Here is an 18992-nt window from a genome sequence, read left to right as displayed (position 1 = left end):
ATGTTTTGATTATTTCTCATGATGTTACCTAGTATCAGCCTGTCTTTTGATATTTAAATAAAATTTACTCTAACTCCATCCTACTCCACCTTCTGTAGACTGTCCATTTGCTCTACCTAACATTTCTTTAAATCAAGGAGACCTGTAAGATCAGGGTCATCTCTTGTCCTAACCTCTGTCTGCTGATCGTTGCACCTGACTCAGTTATTACCTCCTCTGGGTGGTCCAGCGTAGCTCGGATGTTGTCTGAGTCAGTTTGATCTGCTATAACAGAATACCATAGACTGGGGGCGCTTAAAAAGAACAGAAATTTATTACTCACAGCTCTGCAGGCTGAGAAGTCCCACATCAAGGCTTCAGCAGGTTTAGTGTCTGTTGAGGACCCACTTCCTGGTTCATAGTCAGTTTTTTGCTGTGTTTACATATGGCTGAAGAGGCGAGGGAGCTCTCTGGGGTCTCTTTTCTAAGGGCACTAATCTTATTCATGAAGGCTCTGCCCTCCTGACCTAGTCACCTCCCAAAGGCCCCACCTCCTAATACCATCACATTAGGGGTTAGGATTTGAACATATGAATTTCGGGGGGGCACATTCAGTCTGTTGCAGATGTTGTAACCCAGTTTGTTTTGCTTGATTTCCCTAACTGCTGCGTAAAGAAGGCTTGTCTGTTTTTCAGCCTCCTCTGAAAGTTTGGAGTGACTAGGAGACGAGAAAAACATATTGAAAGAATGCTGAAAAAACCTATAGTGAACTTAAAATGGAATAGCAGACATTACAGCTCTTAAAAACTCTATAGTCAATCCCCATCCTGAGCTTTCCCCATTAATTAGTATTTTTTAAAGGTTAAAACTCCATGTCATCCCCTTAGTTTTGCTCAGTAGTTCATTTTTTTCTCTCTTATCACCAAATTCCTGTGTCCCTGGCCAATCCTATGTTCAGAGGGTTTTATCTTTAGAAGCAAACATACAAGACAGGTCCCTGCTTGAAAGAAATTGTTTCCAGCTCTTAAAATAAAACAAAATTTATCTCAAATCCAATTAGACTTGGCCACTAAGTTTTGTACTACAATAACCTTCCTGTTATGGAGTCCTTTTGAATCACGTTACTAGTTATCATTACTAAAATATGATGTGATACTCCCCAGATTTTAATGTAGTTTCCAATTTAGATTGCTACTGCAGTTGGTGTATTGTATGTCATTTTCTTAGTACCTTAAATTTTCTTTGAAAAAAGGTAGGTTATAGGTAAATATGATCTTTGTAGTTTCAGTATCTTTATTAAAAAATCTATGTGGATCATGTCAACAGAGTAGACATTTTGTAACCTCCATTATATTGTCATTTACAAAATTATTTCTATTTGAATGTTAATTATGAAGCAGTCTCCCTTAGTTGCTTAATTTCTCTCTATACTGTTTTTCCTCTACACTCACTCCCAACTTATCATTCCCAACCTCATACTGATTTGTTTAAAGGTTCCATCCTTTCTTCCTTCCTTTCTTTTTCTTGATCTTGTACATTTAGCTTCTGAGAATGCATCCTAGTCTCTAGCATTGGTCCCGGGTCCCTGACTGGTGGAGTCTTCATGCTTCAGGCAGCCTCTGACAGGGCACCTGCCCTGCGTGCTTAATATTTAACTATTCAGCTCATGGAGTTGCTAAATTGGCTGGCTTTGGTTCCTAGGCTGGATGATGATGATACAGGTGATGAGGATAACATTGATGATGACTGTGATAATGGTAATAGCTTTTCATTAGCTACAGTTAATTAATGCTAGGAAATACCACATTCTTAGAGTCCAATGTGGATTGATTTGTCTGTGGAGGTTTCTAAGGTAACGGTTTGCACCACTTCTTATCTCTTGATTGATCAGCACCTGATTGTCTTTGTTCTTTCCAATAGCCTTTCTCAGTCATGGTGAGTGAGCCCAGGGGGAGAAATGAATCTGTGCCTCTTACTCTCATCAGAGAAAAAGGAACCTATGGAATGGTAACTGTGACTTTTGAGGTAAGTCTACTCTGAAATCACTTTAAGTGGTGACACTTTAGAGTTCATAGCAGATGGCTACAATTTTAAAAATCAGGATCCCTTGTATAATAAACGTATTATTAATGTTTAATAAAAATGATATAAAAGTAAATACCTCTATTATCTGATAAATTTCATGGTTATTATAAAAAATGTTTTCCTTGCTGCTTGAATATACTGTGCTTACATGAAACACACGATATCATTTTAGATATGGGGTAATAATAAACCACGAAATAAAATAAGAAGAATGTTAATTCTATAAAATTGGTAGAACCTTTATGATAAACCTTTTCAAGGATATAAATTTTAAAAATGCCTATGGGTTACTTAGCCTTATATAAGATTATTTAGCATGTAGTCTTCCCCCATTTACATTCCCCATTTTTAAAAACACATTTAATGGTGGTGTTTTTAACAGCACTCACACTCCACCAGGGAGGTTCACAGATGTTACAGCATTTGACATGAATAAGATAGGCTGTGGTGAGGTGCATTTCTTAGGATGCTTGCTGTAACTATTCCATTTTATTGCTATCTGACCACATGTATACCATTGTGTCACCATACTGCCATTCTTTGAGATATATGTTTAAATCTTCAACTAACTTTTGTGTTTTATGAGATGCAGAACATGATCATATGCTATTTTCAAACAGCATTAGAAAGTTTTGATACCAGTTTCTGCCTTAATATATTAATTATAATATCAATAAAGTGTATAATTGTGGCATAGTTTCTGATTTCTGTGGCATAATTGTACTGAAAAATGGAACAGTTTTTACTTCTCCTTATAGGGACTACATCATGTGGTGGGTTATATTAATTACATAAGACAGTAAAATGGCGTAAGTCTCTAATTCATGAAAAACATGGTGAACACTAATTAAATATGCAAGTTCTACACAGGAAACCTCAGGCAGTATTTCATGTACTTAGGAATATGCACTTAGATAATACATTTTTGAAAATATATCTGAAACTGAATATGGGAGAAATTGGAAAAAAATTGAGTGTAGAAAGGATAAGGCATCATCAGGTTACAGTGTTTTCAACTTGCGTATAGCTGTCTGAAGTTATTTTACTGGGTCTTGAGCCTTTTGTTGTGTTGAAATAATTACAGTTAACATTTGTGAGGCACTTAATGTTGCCGTATGCTGTTCTAAGGGCTTCGCACTGAGTGTCACTGCGTATAAGCAGCAACTCTTCCTAGTACTCAGTCCCCCTCATGCCCTTCTGAATTTTTTCTCCATAATGCTTCTCATCATCTGACACATACACAGTTGATTATCATTTGTTCCCTTTCGCTAAATGGAAGGTCCTTGTGGGCAGAGAGTCTGCCTTGTCCACTGCAATGTCCTTAGGTCCTAGAGGAGGTCAGGTGTGGAGGACTCAAATACTTTTTGAAAGGAATGATTTCATTAAATCTTTACATCTAGTCTGTGAAGTAAATATTATGATGTTCATTTTAAAGATGAGGAAAATGCAGCACAGAGTTGTTAAATACCTTGCCCAAGATTACACAGTCAGTAGTGGAACTGGTGTTTGATTCTCTTACTTAAGAGAAATTACTAATTTTGAATACCTTTCTCTCAAGAAAAAATATGTTTTTTTCCTCAGGTTTAATGTAATGGTTGAGAAAAAAGAGAAGGTTCTTAGAAACCATGTAGTTTAGGGGCTGGTCCCCTGGCTGAGTGGTTGGGTTTGCGCTCTCCACTTCGGTAGCCTAGGGTTTTGCTGGTTCGGATCCTGGGTGTGGACATGGCACTGCTCGTCAAGCCGTGCTGAGGTGGCGTCACACATGCCACAACTAGAAGGACCCACAACTAAAATATACCAAAAAAAAAAAAATCTTTAAAAAAATAAAAAGAAAGAAACCATGTAGTTTAATGTAATTATAGTCAAGATCTATAACTATATTTTAGGCCTTGACTATTAATTAGGACAGGCTTACATACAGGTCAGTATAATTCTTGCAAAACATTTTTAAGTGAACTTCAGATTTTTGTCAGCTGACATCACAGTAATGCTTTCTTACTCTTGTGAAGTATTTTGTATTTATTGATGGCATTGTGTGTTTCTTTGCAGGTAGAGGGGGGCCCAAATCCACCTGAAGAAGATTTGAGTCCAGTTAAAGGAAATATCACCTTTCCCCCTGGCAAAGCAACAGTAGTTTATAACTTGACAGTCCTTGATGACGAGGTGGGATAATGTCAGATGCTTAAATGGGACCAGGACTCTGTATTACAGACATGTTAGAGAACATGATGTCAAGTGTTAAATTGTGTTCAGTGTTTGAAATTATTCAAGAACATAGTCTTATGTAAAGTTATTGTATTGTGGCCAATCATACTTTAGCTATAAATAGCTATTTTGTGATATATCTTGTTAATATTTACCTTAATTCACATTAAATTGTATATCTAAAAGCTGATGAACTTGAATGTAACTGACAACCATGCATAATCCAAAAATTTAAGCATTTTGTAAGCCCTGATAATTGATTTTTGTTAGTGATTTCAGTTTTGAACAGGTACAATACTAATTACCCAGCATAAATATTGTACTATAAAAGCGAAGAAAATTCTGCTGCAATTGATATTCTTTTGTTTGGGTCTTTTAAATGTTCACATTCATAGGAAGGCTTTCGTTATTTTCACATTTCACATTGAAGCTACCGAGGATTGAGATATATAACATGGCTAGTTTAACTGCTGAGGAGAGAATGAATTTGAACACTGTTAAACAAGGATGTTCCTCATGAGCTAAACAAGAGAAAACAGGACTTTTAATAAAATAATCTTAGTATTGCCAGAAAAAAAAAAGGGAATAGCTGGGAACTTATAATCATCCCTTCACCTTCCTATAAAAAATCATGAAACTGCATCACAGAAAATCACAGCAAATCCCAGGAGAAGGAAAAAAAATAAATCAATTAGAAGCCATGCTTTGAGAAGAGTATTTCTCTTGAAAAAATGAAATATTAAGTAGTATTGAAAACTCTAGTTCATCTGGTTCTGGAACCTAATAAAAACCTTTTGTTTTTAGATCCCAGAACATTGAAAGGTTATAATTTGGGACAGTGATTAATTATACGTTTTAATTGTAAAACTAAATCATCTTCTGAGCATCCAATATGCAGCATGGTGACTATAGTTAATAATACGGCGTGGGATACTGGAAGGTTGCTGAAAGCAGATCTGAAACGTTCTCACCACACACACACACACACACACACACACACACACAGTTAACTATGTGAGGTGATGGATATGTTAATTATCTTGATCCTGGTGATCATTCCACAATGTGTTTGTTTATCAAATCACTACATTGTAAACTATATATATTACAATTATAGTTGTCAATTATTCCCCAATGAAGTGTGGAAAAAAAGATCATCAATCAAATCATAGTATTTTATTTTTTGAGACAAATAGCATTACCTTTTATATTGCTATTGATGGAGGTAAAAAGATGTATTATTTTCTCTTTCCATTCATAAAATAGAATTCATAGTAAAGGAAAAGCTGAAACAACACAGTGGAGATTATTCCTGGGTTTCACTTTAACAATGTCAACATTTTACCTAATAGTGAGTCTTATAGCTTATTCTCCAGAAAGACATAATGTCTGTTTTGGGAATCATATGTTTAACCTTTGAATTAGAAACCATTTAGAAGGAAGCAAGAATAATTCACATGGTTGAAAGCTGACAATTTGTATATGATGTTTAATATAATTGTCCAGATTCTTCGGAATTCTGCTTCTTACCCTACCAACCTGATAAAGCTAGTAAAAATTTATGTCCATTTTTACTGTCAAGTCTTTAGAGTTATCTAAAGATCGACCAAGGTTGAAAGACATTATATGTCATTACCTCTTCATACCATTGCCTTATGAACTTTTCCTTCCTTATCTAAACTATATTGTTTACCTTTGGAAAATATTTTATTAAATGGACACTAAAGAAGCCTCTCTATCTGCTCCCTTAAGTTAAAGATTTTTTATTTCTGTGTAATTGTATAGAAACCTAGTGACTTTTTACACTTTGGTTTCTTTGCAGCCATTCTGGCTATTGATTTTTTTGCCACTGTTTGTATTCTTTGACAGGTACCAGAAAATGATGAGATGTTTTTGATTCAACTGAAAAGTGTAGAAGGAGGAGCTGATATCAACACCTCTAGGAATTCAGTTGAGATCATCATTAAGAAAAATGATAGTCCTGTGAGTTTCATTCAAAGTGTTTATTTGGTACCTGAGGAAGACCACATACTCCTAATTCCAGTGGTTCGTGGAAAAGATGACAATGGAAATCTCATTGGCTCTGATGAATATGAAGTTTTGATCAATTATGTTATTATAACTGGGAATTCAACAGCGCATGCCCAGCAAAATTTAGACTTTATCGATCTTCAGCCAAATACAACTATTGTTTTTCCACCTTTTATTTATGAATCACACCTGAAATTTCAAATAGTTGATGACACCATACCAGAGATTGCTGAATCATTTCATGTTGTGTTACTAAAAGATACCTTACAGGGAGATGCTGTCCTCTTAAGCCCTTCTATTGTACAAGTCACCATTAAGCCAAATGACAAACCTTATGGAGTCCTCTCATTCAACAGTATCTTGTTTGAAAGGGCAGTTGTAATTGATGAAGATACCACATCAAGGTATGGTTTCTTTTAAACTCGTTGCTACATTTATTTTAATATATTATTCCAAGATTTAATATTTGTGATGTTGGACACAATGCTTAACTGTTAAAGAGTATGTGGGTTTTTTTCTGCTATAGTTTCACTGTTTTCTTTCTTATTTTGAGAGTGATTTGATTGTGCAAGTGAATTCATATTATGATGGTTTTCCAGGACATTTCTACATATCTACTCCTTAATGTTAAAAGCAATCATTCTTTATGATATGGATTATGCTTTTACCAATATCTGATGACCAACGTGACAGTGGAAAAGCCTATCTAAGGGAAATAGAGTGTCTTATGTAACCGTATATATTTCTTTTAAAAAATTCTAGATTTGAAGAAATTACAGTGGTTAGAAATGGTGGCACACATGGGAATATTTCGGTGAACTGGGTATTGACACGGAATAACAGTGATCCCTCACTGGTCACAGCAGATATCAGACCAAGTTCTGGAGTTCTCCATTTTGCACAAGGGCAGATGTTGGCAACAATTCCCCTTACTGTCGTTAATGATGATCTTCCAGAAGAGGCTGAAGCTTATCTACTTCAGATTCTTCCTCATACAATACGAGGAGGTGCAGAAGTCAGCGAACCAGCAGAGGTAGGTCTCTTGTTATGCTTTACTCGTGTGAGTATTTCTGAGCTATAGAAGAGCCAAAGAATTTGATCACACAGGTGACATTTATGTTTAGTTTGACGTGACGGGAAGAACAGTGGTTTTGGAAATAATGTTTGCTTCCCTTGCTCAAGGTTGTTTCTTCTGTATATAATAAGTTTACTCTTAAAAAATTCCACAAACCATATTAGAAAAGTTTTCACATCTGCTTTTGATTCATTTTTTACTCTATTACAGATAAGAAGTGATCATTTTTAGATATGATATAGAAATAAGTATAAAAAAGTTCAAATAGCCTAGAAAATAAACAGTTTGGTAATCTCAGATGTGAGAATTCTGCACTTTAATATTTTATTCCTTTATCTGTAGCTTTTGTTTTACATTCAGGATAGTGATGATGTTTATGGCCTAATAACATTTTTTCCTGTGGAAAATCAGAAGATTGAAAGCAGCCCAGGGGAACGATATTTATCCTTGAGTTTTACAAGACTAGGAGGAACTAAAGGAGATGTGAAGATGTTTTATTCTGCACTTTATATTCCTGCTGGAGCTGTGGACCCTTTGCGAGCAAAAGATGGCATCTTAAATATATCCAGGAGAAATAGCCTCATTTTTCCAGAACAAAAAACCCATGTCACTACAAAATTACCGATAAGAAATGATGCGTTCCTTCAAAATGGGGCTCACTTCCTAGTACAGGTACTTTAATGATTAAAATAATCTCAACGTTGGTTAAATTGCAAGTGTACTTATCTTTGTGAGAGAGTTAACTAACCATTATTTTGCCCTCAGTTATAGTTTGGATTCTGCTATTGGTTGCTAAAAGTTATTTAGGAAGTCCAAAGAGAGACTGTGTCTGCTCCTACTCCTAAGGCATATAAGGATGAATAAAACAAGGGTTCCGCTAAAGTTAATATTTTTAATCAAGTGATAATAAAAGTGTATCAGACATGAAATGCAGGTCAGAATATAATGGAAGACGTTATGGAGTAACTCACAGACTGTTAATGAGGGAGGACCAGGAGAGAGAGAGAGAGATCTACCGTTCTTTTAAGTTGATGTGGGGAGACGTGATATAGGAACAGGGTTTGTAGGATAAATATGTTTTTCATCATGCAGGGAAGGCATTCCAGAAATAAAAAAAGCAATATGAGAAAAATGTAGATACTTTTAAATAATATACTTAAAAAAAATCTGTTTCTTCTGTTAACTGTAGTTAGACTCTCTGGATTTTCATCAACTTAATAAGAAGAAATAAGGGCCCTATAACATATTCTTCCTTCTTATCTCTTTTATTTCTTAACTTTTACTAACCAAAGTATTATTTTTATTGCCAAAGTTTAAAACATCTGCACTCACTTATGATACCATGATTATGTTTTCCATGCGTTTGATATTGGTCGAGTCTGAAAATTAGAAAGCAATGAAGGGTGCTTATCAAATTTTGTTTATTAAATAAATTTAATACAGAATCAGATAGTGCAAATGGATCAATAAAGAAAGGGCATACAATCTTATGTCTCCATACATTTTGCTAACTGAAATATATATCAAATGAAATCTCATAGTCCGATAATTTCTTTGAATCATGCCACATTTAAATTTGTTTCATATTTTTGCCTAGACTTGGTATTATGGCTTATTATTGCTTTCTCTGGAGTTTGTAATTGCTCCTTTCTGTATGCATCCTCCCCACGGTAGGTCTTCCAGCTGTCTAATATACGTCAAATGTTGAGTGTAGCTCTACTAACTGCTTTCTACACTGGCTTCACTCCTGCTTCTTAGGACTGTCTTTACTGAACTCCTGAATTTTCTTGATCTCTTGCCTTTTCCTTCTTGGATTATGTTTTAGTTTTGTTGTAGTATAGCTTTCCTTAAATACATGTGCAGAATAGGTATGTGCAAGGTAAACGTTTTGAGTCTTTAAGCAGCTGAAAATAAAACGTCATATTCACACCGATAGTTTGGCTTGGTAGAAATTTCTATATTAAAATAATTTCTTTTTCAGAGCTTGGAAGGTATTGTCTTTTAGCTTCCCGAGTTGCTGATGACAAATTTGAGGGGAAAGAAATTATTTACCTTTGTGGGTAACTTACTCTTGATCTCTGAAAGCTTTTTTTTTCTTGGCGTTCTGATTTTCCCAGGGCTGTGTCCCACCTTGCTCAGCACTCAGTGAGGTGGGCCCTTTCATTCTGAAGACTCTTGGCATTTTTTTTCGCTGAGCCACCGCTCATGCTTGTAATGTTTGTACATTTCCTGAAGACTCCTGGTGGAGGGGTCTAGTGGGTGACCTGTTATGGGGATATATGATTTGTCAGTATGTAGAGGATTCCTTTTTGTAATATGCCTTTGCAGAGGGAGACCTTTGACAACGTCCCCAAAGGTTTTGTCACTAGTGATGGGAGATCCTGATGTTCATCTTCATTGTTATTGCTATTATTATTACTATTTTATTGTGTTTTCTCAAAAGGGGGAAGTTAGGATACGATGCATACTTCTGTCTATGAGGATACCACTCTTTGGAGGGCCCTTGAATTTCTCTTCTTGGAGTGATGGGTGAACAGAACATGACGTTATTCCCAATTGTGTCTGGTCCCCCTGTGGCCTGTGGAATGCTCTTGTGAGATGACAGGCCAGGTGGCGGGAGATCTGGCTCACTAAGGTGGAACTGAGCAGGGGGTCAAGCCCACGGCCCTGGCCCTGTTGAGCAGGAAGGTAAAGCAACTAGAATGCTGCCACCAGGGCACATTTGGAGATAGATTTAGAGATTTTTTAGAAAGCTTGAAGTTTGGCCTTATACAAAAACATGTCATAACTTACTTATAAAAGATGGTTTAATTGATATGTGGAAACACATACTGAGTTCACCAGTTTGCACTTAGGGTAGCATTTCCTGAACTTAGGAGTTTTCAAGAGTCTCTGGGAGATAATAACTTGTCAAATGCAGTTTCAGAATTTAATGAAGGTTTTTGTTTTTTGTTTTTATTTTTGATGTCAGTGCTCTCCTTCACCTTCTCTGTTATCGATGACCTCTGGATTCAGAACATTCTCATTAATATATGTTGCCTTAGTCAGTTTGGGCTCCTATGAAGAATCCCGTAGACTGGGTGGGTTAAACAGCAGACGTTTATTTCTCACAGTTCTGGAGGTTTGGAAGTCTGGGCTCAGGGTGCTGGCATGGTGGGGCTGGTGAGAGTCCTCCTGGTTTGCAGACTGATGTCTTCCTTCCATGTCCACACATAGTGGAGAGAGGGGAAGCAAGCCCTTTGGTGTCTCTTCTTATAAGGGCGCTAACCCAGCATGAGTGCTCTGCTGTCATGACCTGAGTACCTCCCAAATGTCCCATCTCCCAATTTCCATCCCACTGGGGATTAGAGTTTCAGCCTCTCAGTTCTGAGGGAGCACAGACATTCAATTCATAGCATATGTTTAAGGGTTTTCTTGGCCCTAGTATCTCAGTGTTCAGTTTTCCCTTCTGTCTATCTCTAATCTTGCATAGGTCCCAACCATACGAGAACTAAATTATTAAAACAAGTGAATGAAGCCGAGATTTTTCCACTGTTGCCTTTGCTTTCGTGGAGGCCTGGCCATCCTGGCATTCCTATCGTGGTTGCAGTGACTTGACATGAGTGTGAGGACTGATGATGCAGAAGGCTTGATTTTGAGTTGTAGAGAAGCTTTCTGTGTCCATTTTAGCTTTCTGATTTCTTTTCTCACACTGGCTCCAAACCAGTTTTTCCTGTGAGTAGAGACCCCCTAAATCTATGCCAATATTAGTAACCATTATATTAAACTCTTAGTCTTTTGAAAACATCCAATATCTCTATCCAAGTAGCTATGCAGAATCCCTATGTAAACAAAACCTTATTAAGACCCTTCTATGGGTCAGATACTATCTCGCTATTTTATTTCAACATTCTGTATGAACATGATAGAATTTATTTTTGATGACACTTGAGAAGTAAGGAAAAACTTGAAGAAGCATGTAATATCTGAATTTTGGTGACCATGGGTTAGAAATCGGTTTGCACCACTAATTCTAGACTCAATTCTTTATCTGTCTTTATATTCAGTTAAAAAACAAAGGTCTTACAGTGCCGATAGTTGATTTAACACTTTAGGAAAAAAAGGCATTATTAGTCACTGACATAATTCCTTGAGGTTCAAAACAGCTAGGCTCTGGAAGGCTGGTTGGCATTAGAAGGTTGTGTAGTTTGTATAGTACATAATGGATGAGCAGCTCAAGAATAGGAGGCATCAGACTCTGTGTGGAAAGTTGAATGAAACTGAAGAAAGGAGAATCTGAGACATGAGCTCGTCATTCTTTAGTAACCCTCTCAGCTAAATACATCAGTCTGAGAGACAGCTTTTGGCAGGCTTGGGCTTACTAATGTGCTGTCCCGGTAGCAAACTCTCTGAAAGCAAAGAACGACTCCTCATGAATGGAGCAGTTTGATTCAGCAGATGCTTAAGGAACACAGACAAAAAGGCTTAGAGACTAGGAAATAAGCCATGTAAAATTTGCATTTTCCTTTTGATCAGTTCATTTCATACCCTTCGATATCTTCTTTCCTTATATTCAAAACACTATATTTAGAATTCTGTAACAGTTGTGATAAATGTAAGTAAAATATGACCATTTTTCCTCCTTTCTTTTTAGAAAGTTTTGAAGTAAAAATATATTGAGTTTTTTCCCTTGATGTTTTAAATAGTATTATCAGTTTAGCTCTTTGTGAGTATACGGGAACGAAAATGTTCATCCACAAACACGCACTTACTCACCTATGACCAGTGTATTTTAAAGACATCTTCGCCTCCAAAAAATGCACACTTTGTATTTGTATGCCATTCAAATAGTATATTTTACTTGTTTATTCTTTGTGCTATTTTTAAAGATAAATACATATATATGTATGTGAGTAGATATATTTCTTTTCTCTAGAAAGAATGACAGTTATTCTTATTTGGTTTTAACTATATGTCTTTGCATTTTATTTTATAAAGTAAATGCAGTATACTAAAGAATCACGTTTTATTTTACTTGACTTAGTCTACATACCAACATTTGGCAAAATTAGTCTAATTTGTTTTTTTCTTTTACTCAAATGAATATTTACCAAATATGGAATTTTTTGTATCTTTCTCCTGTATATGATTTTCAAAGCAAAGTGTGTGACATTTAAAAAAGGCATTTACTTTTGCCCTTTAAAATGTATGTTGTTCTCACAAGATGTGAGTATGTGAGGATAGTACCAATCGTGTCCACTGGGGAAAATCAACTTAAATCTCAAGACTCTACTGGTGATTACTTAGTGCATCGTTTCCACATTACAAAGCCTAACAATCCATAATGTCTCATTAAGTTCAAAATTGCTTTTTAATTTAAAATCTCTATGCTTTTTGCTGTCTGTAATGATTATCTATTCCTACATTGGAGTGAACACTGTGAGGATTGATACGTTGGATTTTGAAAAACTTAGAATAGTGAGATGTTGAAGGTTTGTGATATATCAGGATTCCTATAGAGCTCAGCTTGTGTTGAAGGATATTTCAACAAATATTTATTGTGTAACTGCTGTGTTTTCAAGTCTATGGTGTGTATTGGGAAATGCTGCGAAGGACACAGGCCCACAAAAGCTCTGTAGTCCTATTGGGAAGTAAAAGTCTGGAACACACAAAATGCTAATAAGCAAGCAATATGTGAAATTTGTAATTAAGCTCTAAGTTTAGTGAGGGTAGCAGTAGAAATTCAGAAAAAGGTAGAATAAAGAGAGCTGGAGAATCTAAGGAAATCTTGTCGGTAGAGAGGGAAATTTAACTGGTCTTTAAGAGTGGGTACATTTTGGACTTGTGCAATAATGGAGGCCATTCTACATGAGGAGAACACCATGAAAGTTACTCTGGTGGTCATGTTCATTAACTGTGGGACACTATATGTTCTATGTGTGTTGCATTTTTTTAAACATTAAGTCACATTTGGAGTTCTTAATGGTCTTCTGATGGTGAATTTTCTCTGACAGAGAAGGAGAGTGGGTGACTGATCGAAGGTGTAGGTCAGTGGAAGAGAGGAAAGAGATGTAGACAGCTCTCTGATACTTAGCTTTAACGTCAGAGTAGTTGGATGTAGGCAACAAGGAAGAAAAGCAGGTGCTGGGGATGATGGTGATGACAGGACATGGAACAGAGATAGTGATTTCTATTTTGGACGTTCTATTTGTAAGCTGTCTGTGTGACATCTATGTCATATCTAGTGGCAGTTGGTTATAAAGACTTGGAATTTGAAAGAGAGATCCAGAGAATTTAGGGAGAGGGTATGAAATTATAAGAAGGGCTAGGGAGAACACTGGGGAATAATAATACCTGGGGAGCAGAAAGAACTCAAGAAGCCAGTGCAAGATATTGAAACAAGATGGTGAATGAAGAAGGAGGAGAATGAAGTTGCCAAGTTATTGGTGGCGTTTACCCTGTTTTCTCCATGCAATTAACACTTTTTTTTTTTAGTTTTAAATTTTTGTTCTTTTAATTTTCATCTTTTTTTTTTTTTTTTTTGGTTTGTTGTAGTTGGAAACTGTGGAGTTGGTGAACATAATTCCCCCAATCCCACCTATAAGTCCTAGATTTGGGAAAATCCGAAATATTTCTCTAGTGGTTACTCCAGAAATTGCAAATGGAGAAATTGGCTTTATTAGCAATCTTCCAATCATTTTGCATGAAGCAGAAGATTCCACTGCTGAAGTGGTAAGTAGGCTTGATGGGGTCTAATGAGTCTGAGATAACGTACAGACACTATCTTTTTAGTTTTGTAGAGTTAGCCTATAGAGTTAACAGACCTTGAAAAGCTTCACTGTTTACAGCAGGCCTTCAATATGTAATTTGACGTAAGTAACTGATGAGTGTGTGATTGTCTATCAACTTTTGCCATATTTGGTATAATAAAATTAGAATTAATTGCTCACAGCAAAAGAAGAATATTTTGATGTGACTGCTTTTAATAGTGCTATGATATTTGATAGAGTGATATCAAGCCAAACATAATTTTTTTTTTTATTGGCCAAGTCATAGGTACCACAGCTATCCTTGACCTATTCCATGGCTGGGCACTCCTCATGTTTGCCTTGGGCAGGACTTTGCGGTGGCTGCCTTGAGTCCTCTGCTTGGTGGTGGAGGTGATGGGAGTAAAGTTGTGGAATGTCAAATCTTAGGAATTTTATGTTATGTATATGGGTAAATTTTTGCGCACACACACACACACATAAAAGCATGCTCACATATACAGCACCCCTCTCTTCCTCCCACCCTGGTTGAATTTTCCCACCGTCAATCTGGGATGGCTCTGACCTTCAGCCTTACCATTCCCTGAGTCAGTCTGTCCCTAATACCCCATCTCTCCAAGTCTGTCACATGTGGATTTGATTTAAATTTGGTTGAGGTTCAGATCAGGAATGAGGGGAATTGTTTTTATCAAATCCTCATGTCAAAATATGGTGACTGCAACATCCTTTGTTTGTGTATTTGATCCTATATATTGGCAGAGAAGCTTCATTTTTCAAGATGGTTTTGAGTTTTTGTATTTTTCTTAATACATTGTTTCCTTTTAAAAATTAAAAAACGAAAATAAAGCATTTAATTTGTTCTTAAAGAGTGAGTTGTTTTTATTCATTTATCTTATAAAGCTGTAAAGTTACTATTTCATATTTTTTTCTTGAGGAAATTGGCTTTTAGGAAAACTTTTGGGCCCATGAACCTGCATTCTCTTCCTCCTGTGAACCCGCTGGAAGAGTGGGCATTTCCTTGTTTTCTCTGTTCTGTGGACAGTCCGGGCCACGCCCAGTCTCTCAGGGGGCGTTGACCCCTGACTCCCTGGGTCGGGGCTTGGGGGTTGGGCAGTGGGGGGATGGTGGGGGGAAGATAGGGGCCCAGCCTTCTGTTCCTTTGCTCCTTAGTCTCCAGCCCTGACTGTTGCTAGCCGAAGTAGCAAAATGGTTGGGGAGGAAAACAGCTTCCCTTTTTTTCAAGATGGGCTGTGTTAAGGAGCAAGGAACAAAGAGGATACTGTCTTAGAAGCTTAAAAAGAATAGCATATCTACTGTTAAGTATTCATTTATATTCTTTGTTTGAAAAAACTTCATCATGATCTACGGTGATCCTTTCATTATGTATATTTAAAATGTACTGCACTTAAATAAAGCTACCAAATACAATCTGTTTCAGAATTATTATAATAGCCTCCATTTATTTAGCTCGTACTATGGAGAGGCACTCTAATCCTCATCACAAACTTGTGAATAGGGAATCACTAGCTTCATTTCACATATAGAAATTGAGATCAGAGAGGTTAAGTAACTTGCCCAGGGTAACCCAGAGCCATGATTTGAGTATCTGATTTTGTTTCTACTGTTAGAAACATTCCTTATTCTTATATTTTAGTGTTTTCTTATATTTCTTCCTATCACTTTAGGATGCATTTTACCTAACGTATAATTTTACAGTTTTAATCACAACAGTTTATTTTTCAGTTTATACTGTGATATTACATTAATCCCTTTTTCAGAGACCCTCTGATGGAAATTTATTCTTTAGCCAAATTATTCCATGTTTTTTTATAATTCTTTGGCTTTTAAAATATTTGTCTTTTGTTAAGACAAATCCCAGGTTAGGCATATTTTTGGGTGGAGGCAATTTCATAGATAAATTTGACTAGCAACAACTAATGAAAAAATAATTATATCTTGTTTTTTTCATGGCTAAAGAGAAGGCTTGTTCAGTTGTGTTTTTAATGTCATTTAACAGTTCGCTTCTCTATGCAGAATACGTGTATTCATATAATAAGATGTGCACGCACTAACTGAAAAGCTTGTTGGATTCATGAGCATATATTTCAGAATAAGTTGTTCTGTTTTTTTCTTTTTATAAGGTGTACATTCCGTTACATAGGGATGGAACTGATGGCCAGGCTACCGTGTATTGGAGTTTGAAGCCCTCTGGCTTTAATTCAAAAGCAGTGACCCTGGACGACATTAGTCCCTTTAATGGCTCTGTTGTGTTTTTATCTGGGCAAAGTGACACGACAATCAACATTACTGTCAAAGCTGATGACATACCGGAAATGAATGAGACGGTAACGCTTTCTCTGGACAGGTACTAACCCATTTGGGCAATGTTTAGTAACATTTGTATGTTTGAGTTCTATGAAATAATTTTGTTTTTGAATTCTTTTCTCCACATAAAGTAAAAAGAAAATGGGTAGATAACGTTACGTTGAGCTTTTCCATTCTATGTTGATGGCTTCTGGTTAGACTATCAATATTATGACATAGTGAACTTTTACCCTGCTATTTATTGTGAAGAAATGTTACATAGAGAATTTGTGTGAGATATCGGGTAAATCTTAACTATAGCTAATATGTTGCTATATAAAAAAATAGGCAGCAACAAATCTGAAATGTTAGGGTAAGCAAACAGCTCTGCTGGCTTCATTTTCAACTGGGGAAAGGATTAGAGCTTTTTTGAGTCAGTAAAAAGAAGGCGTTAATCTTCAGATAATGAAATTCTCTTTTTACATTGAATTTAAGTGTTAAATAATACTTATTTTCCAGAGAATCAAAAATAATATAAATTTAAGGGATATTTTTCAGTAGTAATAAGGATATACTTAACATTTTTCAGTGAGTAATTTATATTAAGACAATATCACAATCTCTCAAAGAGAGGTTTTTTTTCAGTAATTTAGAAAATCTGTCCAAAAATGAAAAAAAATATACTGTGTTTAATTGATGTTAATTTTTAAAAAAATTGAAACTAAGCTTATTGACTACAGGTCTCTTTATGTTACGGTTGATACATATTAAAGAAGGTTAGTGTGACCTGAAGGCTTTGCAAAATTCATATTTTAGAAACAGTAAAATTCACAGATAAATGCAGTAGGAGTTATTTTGTACTATATTAATCAGGACTGAAGTATTAAGTAATAATTAACTTATGTAACCCCTAGTCTTCTCTATACTTTACTATCAGCCTCTTGTAGGTTTTTCTTTCTAGGTGTTTTATGTAAACACATTTCATAAATGTGATGAGTTGTTTTTTATTTTTCTGTGAAAGAAAAGTGCAGAATTTAGGGAACATATTTATTGAATGTCCACTGTTAATTTTGTTTGCTTTCAGAACCACGTTATGTTTAGTTCCTTTTTTTACATGAAAAGTAAAACAACACAAGACAACAACAAAATAGGCAGACAAAAAAATCAAAAAGTGAAAACCAAATACAACATACACACACACACTGTCTAAATGACTTATGGTTTTAATATATATTTTACATTAACTCTTAAGAAAGCTATTTCGTGTGATGGAAAAAAATCAGTGAAATGTACACTGAAAATTATTATTTTTTCACTTGTGCTTTTTTCTTTATGTTTGCGTACTTATTAAATCAGTGGACACAAAAAAAAAACCTAAAGAAAAATGAGCAGCAATTATAAACCAAAGATGTAGCAATTTGTAGAAACTTTGTTAGCTCAGCTAAGAGTTTCTGCTCTGAACTAAATGTTTGAAGAATGATTTAAATTATACCTCTCTAAGTTCAAGTGACTATTCTTCATATTCTTTCAAAATAGTCAGTTTTTTAACCTTACCGTGTAAACTTTTGAAATTAATTAGATATAATTTTTAGGTGTTTTTTTCCCTCTCTCTTTCCGATGGGTGAAAATGGTACACAAGGAAGTAACAAATAGTGGAGCAGAGAATTTTAGAAGTGATTGGTTTCTCTCTTTTCAAATATAGGAAATTAGTTCAAATTTATACTAAAATGTTTTAATTAGTAAGTAGATCATACTTGTATTATCTCAATTGTGCGTGAATAAGAATGAGAAAATAACACTTGAGTGTTATAAGACATATTTAAATGAATGTGAGAATAAAATTTATGATTTGAAATAACATATTTTATCAAAACCTGTCTCAATTTTGCAAATTTTTAACAAAACTGAAATGAAAGAATGAATGAATGCTAGTAAATGTGAGTACAATAAGTTACAATATAACATTGCAACAAAAGATGATACTATATGGTGATACAGTTTATAATTTTCTCTTAAATTTAGATGCAAATTCTCTATATTTCAACTGGATAGAGATAAAAATTGCCCTGTTACTAAATAATTTATGATGCTTTTAATACCATACCAGTTAAATATTTTATTGTTTAGTTTTCCCTAAATCAGAAACAATTTCATTATGCCAGTTTATTTCAGAAAAAATTTTCATATAACCCCTTATTTACAGATAATGTTACTTGGCTTTAAAAGTGAAGCAGTAAGCCCTTATATTTTGACGTGTGTTTTTAAGGCAGTTTGAAAATGCAGTAAATTGGGGATTTGGAAAAGTGTTTAGATTTTCTGATATAAAGTTATTTTTAAGTAATAATTGTTATAATTAAAAGGTATTGATATTTTATGCCTTCTTGAGTATATTCCTATGCAAATGATGAAGAGTATGTATTTCTCTGATGATATTTATTTTTTCAGAGAACAGCTGGCTTTAGACCTGAGGATGGAGGTTTTTGTTTTTTTAAAACCTAATTAAAGCTACTAAGTAATTCTAAGTCGGGCTGAGTGAAATTTGCTCAGCTGCTGTGGTGTATGAGCAT

At 35.3% G+C, this 18992-nt stretch overlaps 1 protein-coding gene across 1 annotated transcript in view; it reads left to right on the top strand.

Annotated features, from left to right (window-relative positions):
* Positions 1-18992, top strand: part of ADGRV1 (adhesion G protein-coupled receptor V1) — a 511275-nt gene that overhangs the window by 39949 nt on the left and 452334 nt on the right. The window contains exons 5-11 of the mRNA XM_070569690.1: positions 1900-2004; positions 4114-4227; positions 6139-6704; positions 7063-7333; positions 7718-8047; positions 13910-14086; positions 16263-16486. Coding sequence (XP_070425791.1) covers positions 1900-2004; positions 4114-4227; positions 6139-6704; positions 7063-7333; positions 7718-8047; positions 13910-14086; positions 16263-16486 — 1787 coding nt within the window. The remainder of the gene's footprint in view (positions 1-1899; positions 2005-4113; positions 4228-6138; positions 6705-7062; positions 7334-7717; positions 8048-13909; positions 14087-16262; positions 16487-18992) is intronic.

This window comes from Equus przewalskii, chromosome 13 (assembly GCF_037783145.1).
Source record: "Equus przewalskii isolate Varuska chromosome 13, EquPr2, whole genome shotgun sequence".
NCBI classification, from domain to species: Eukaryota; Metazoa; Chordata; class Mammalia; order Perissodactyla; family Equidae; genus Equus; species Equus przewalskii.
This window is presented reverse-complemented; position numbering and strand designations above follow the sequence as displayed.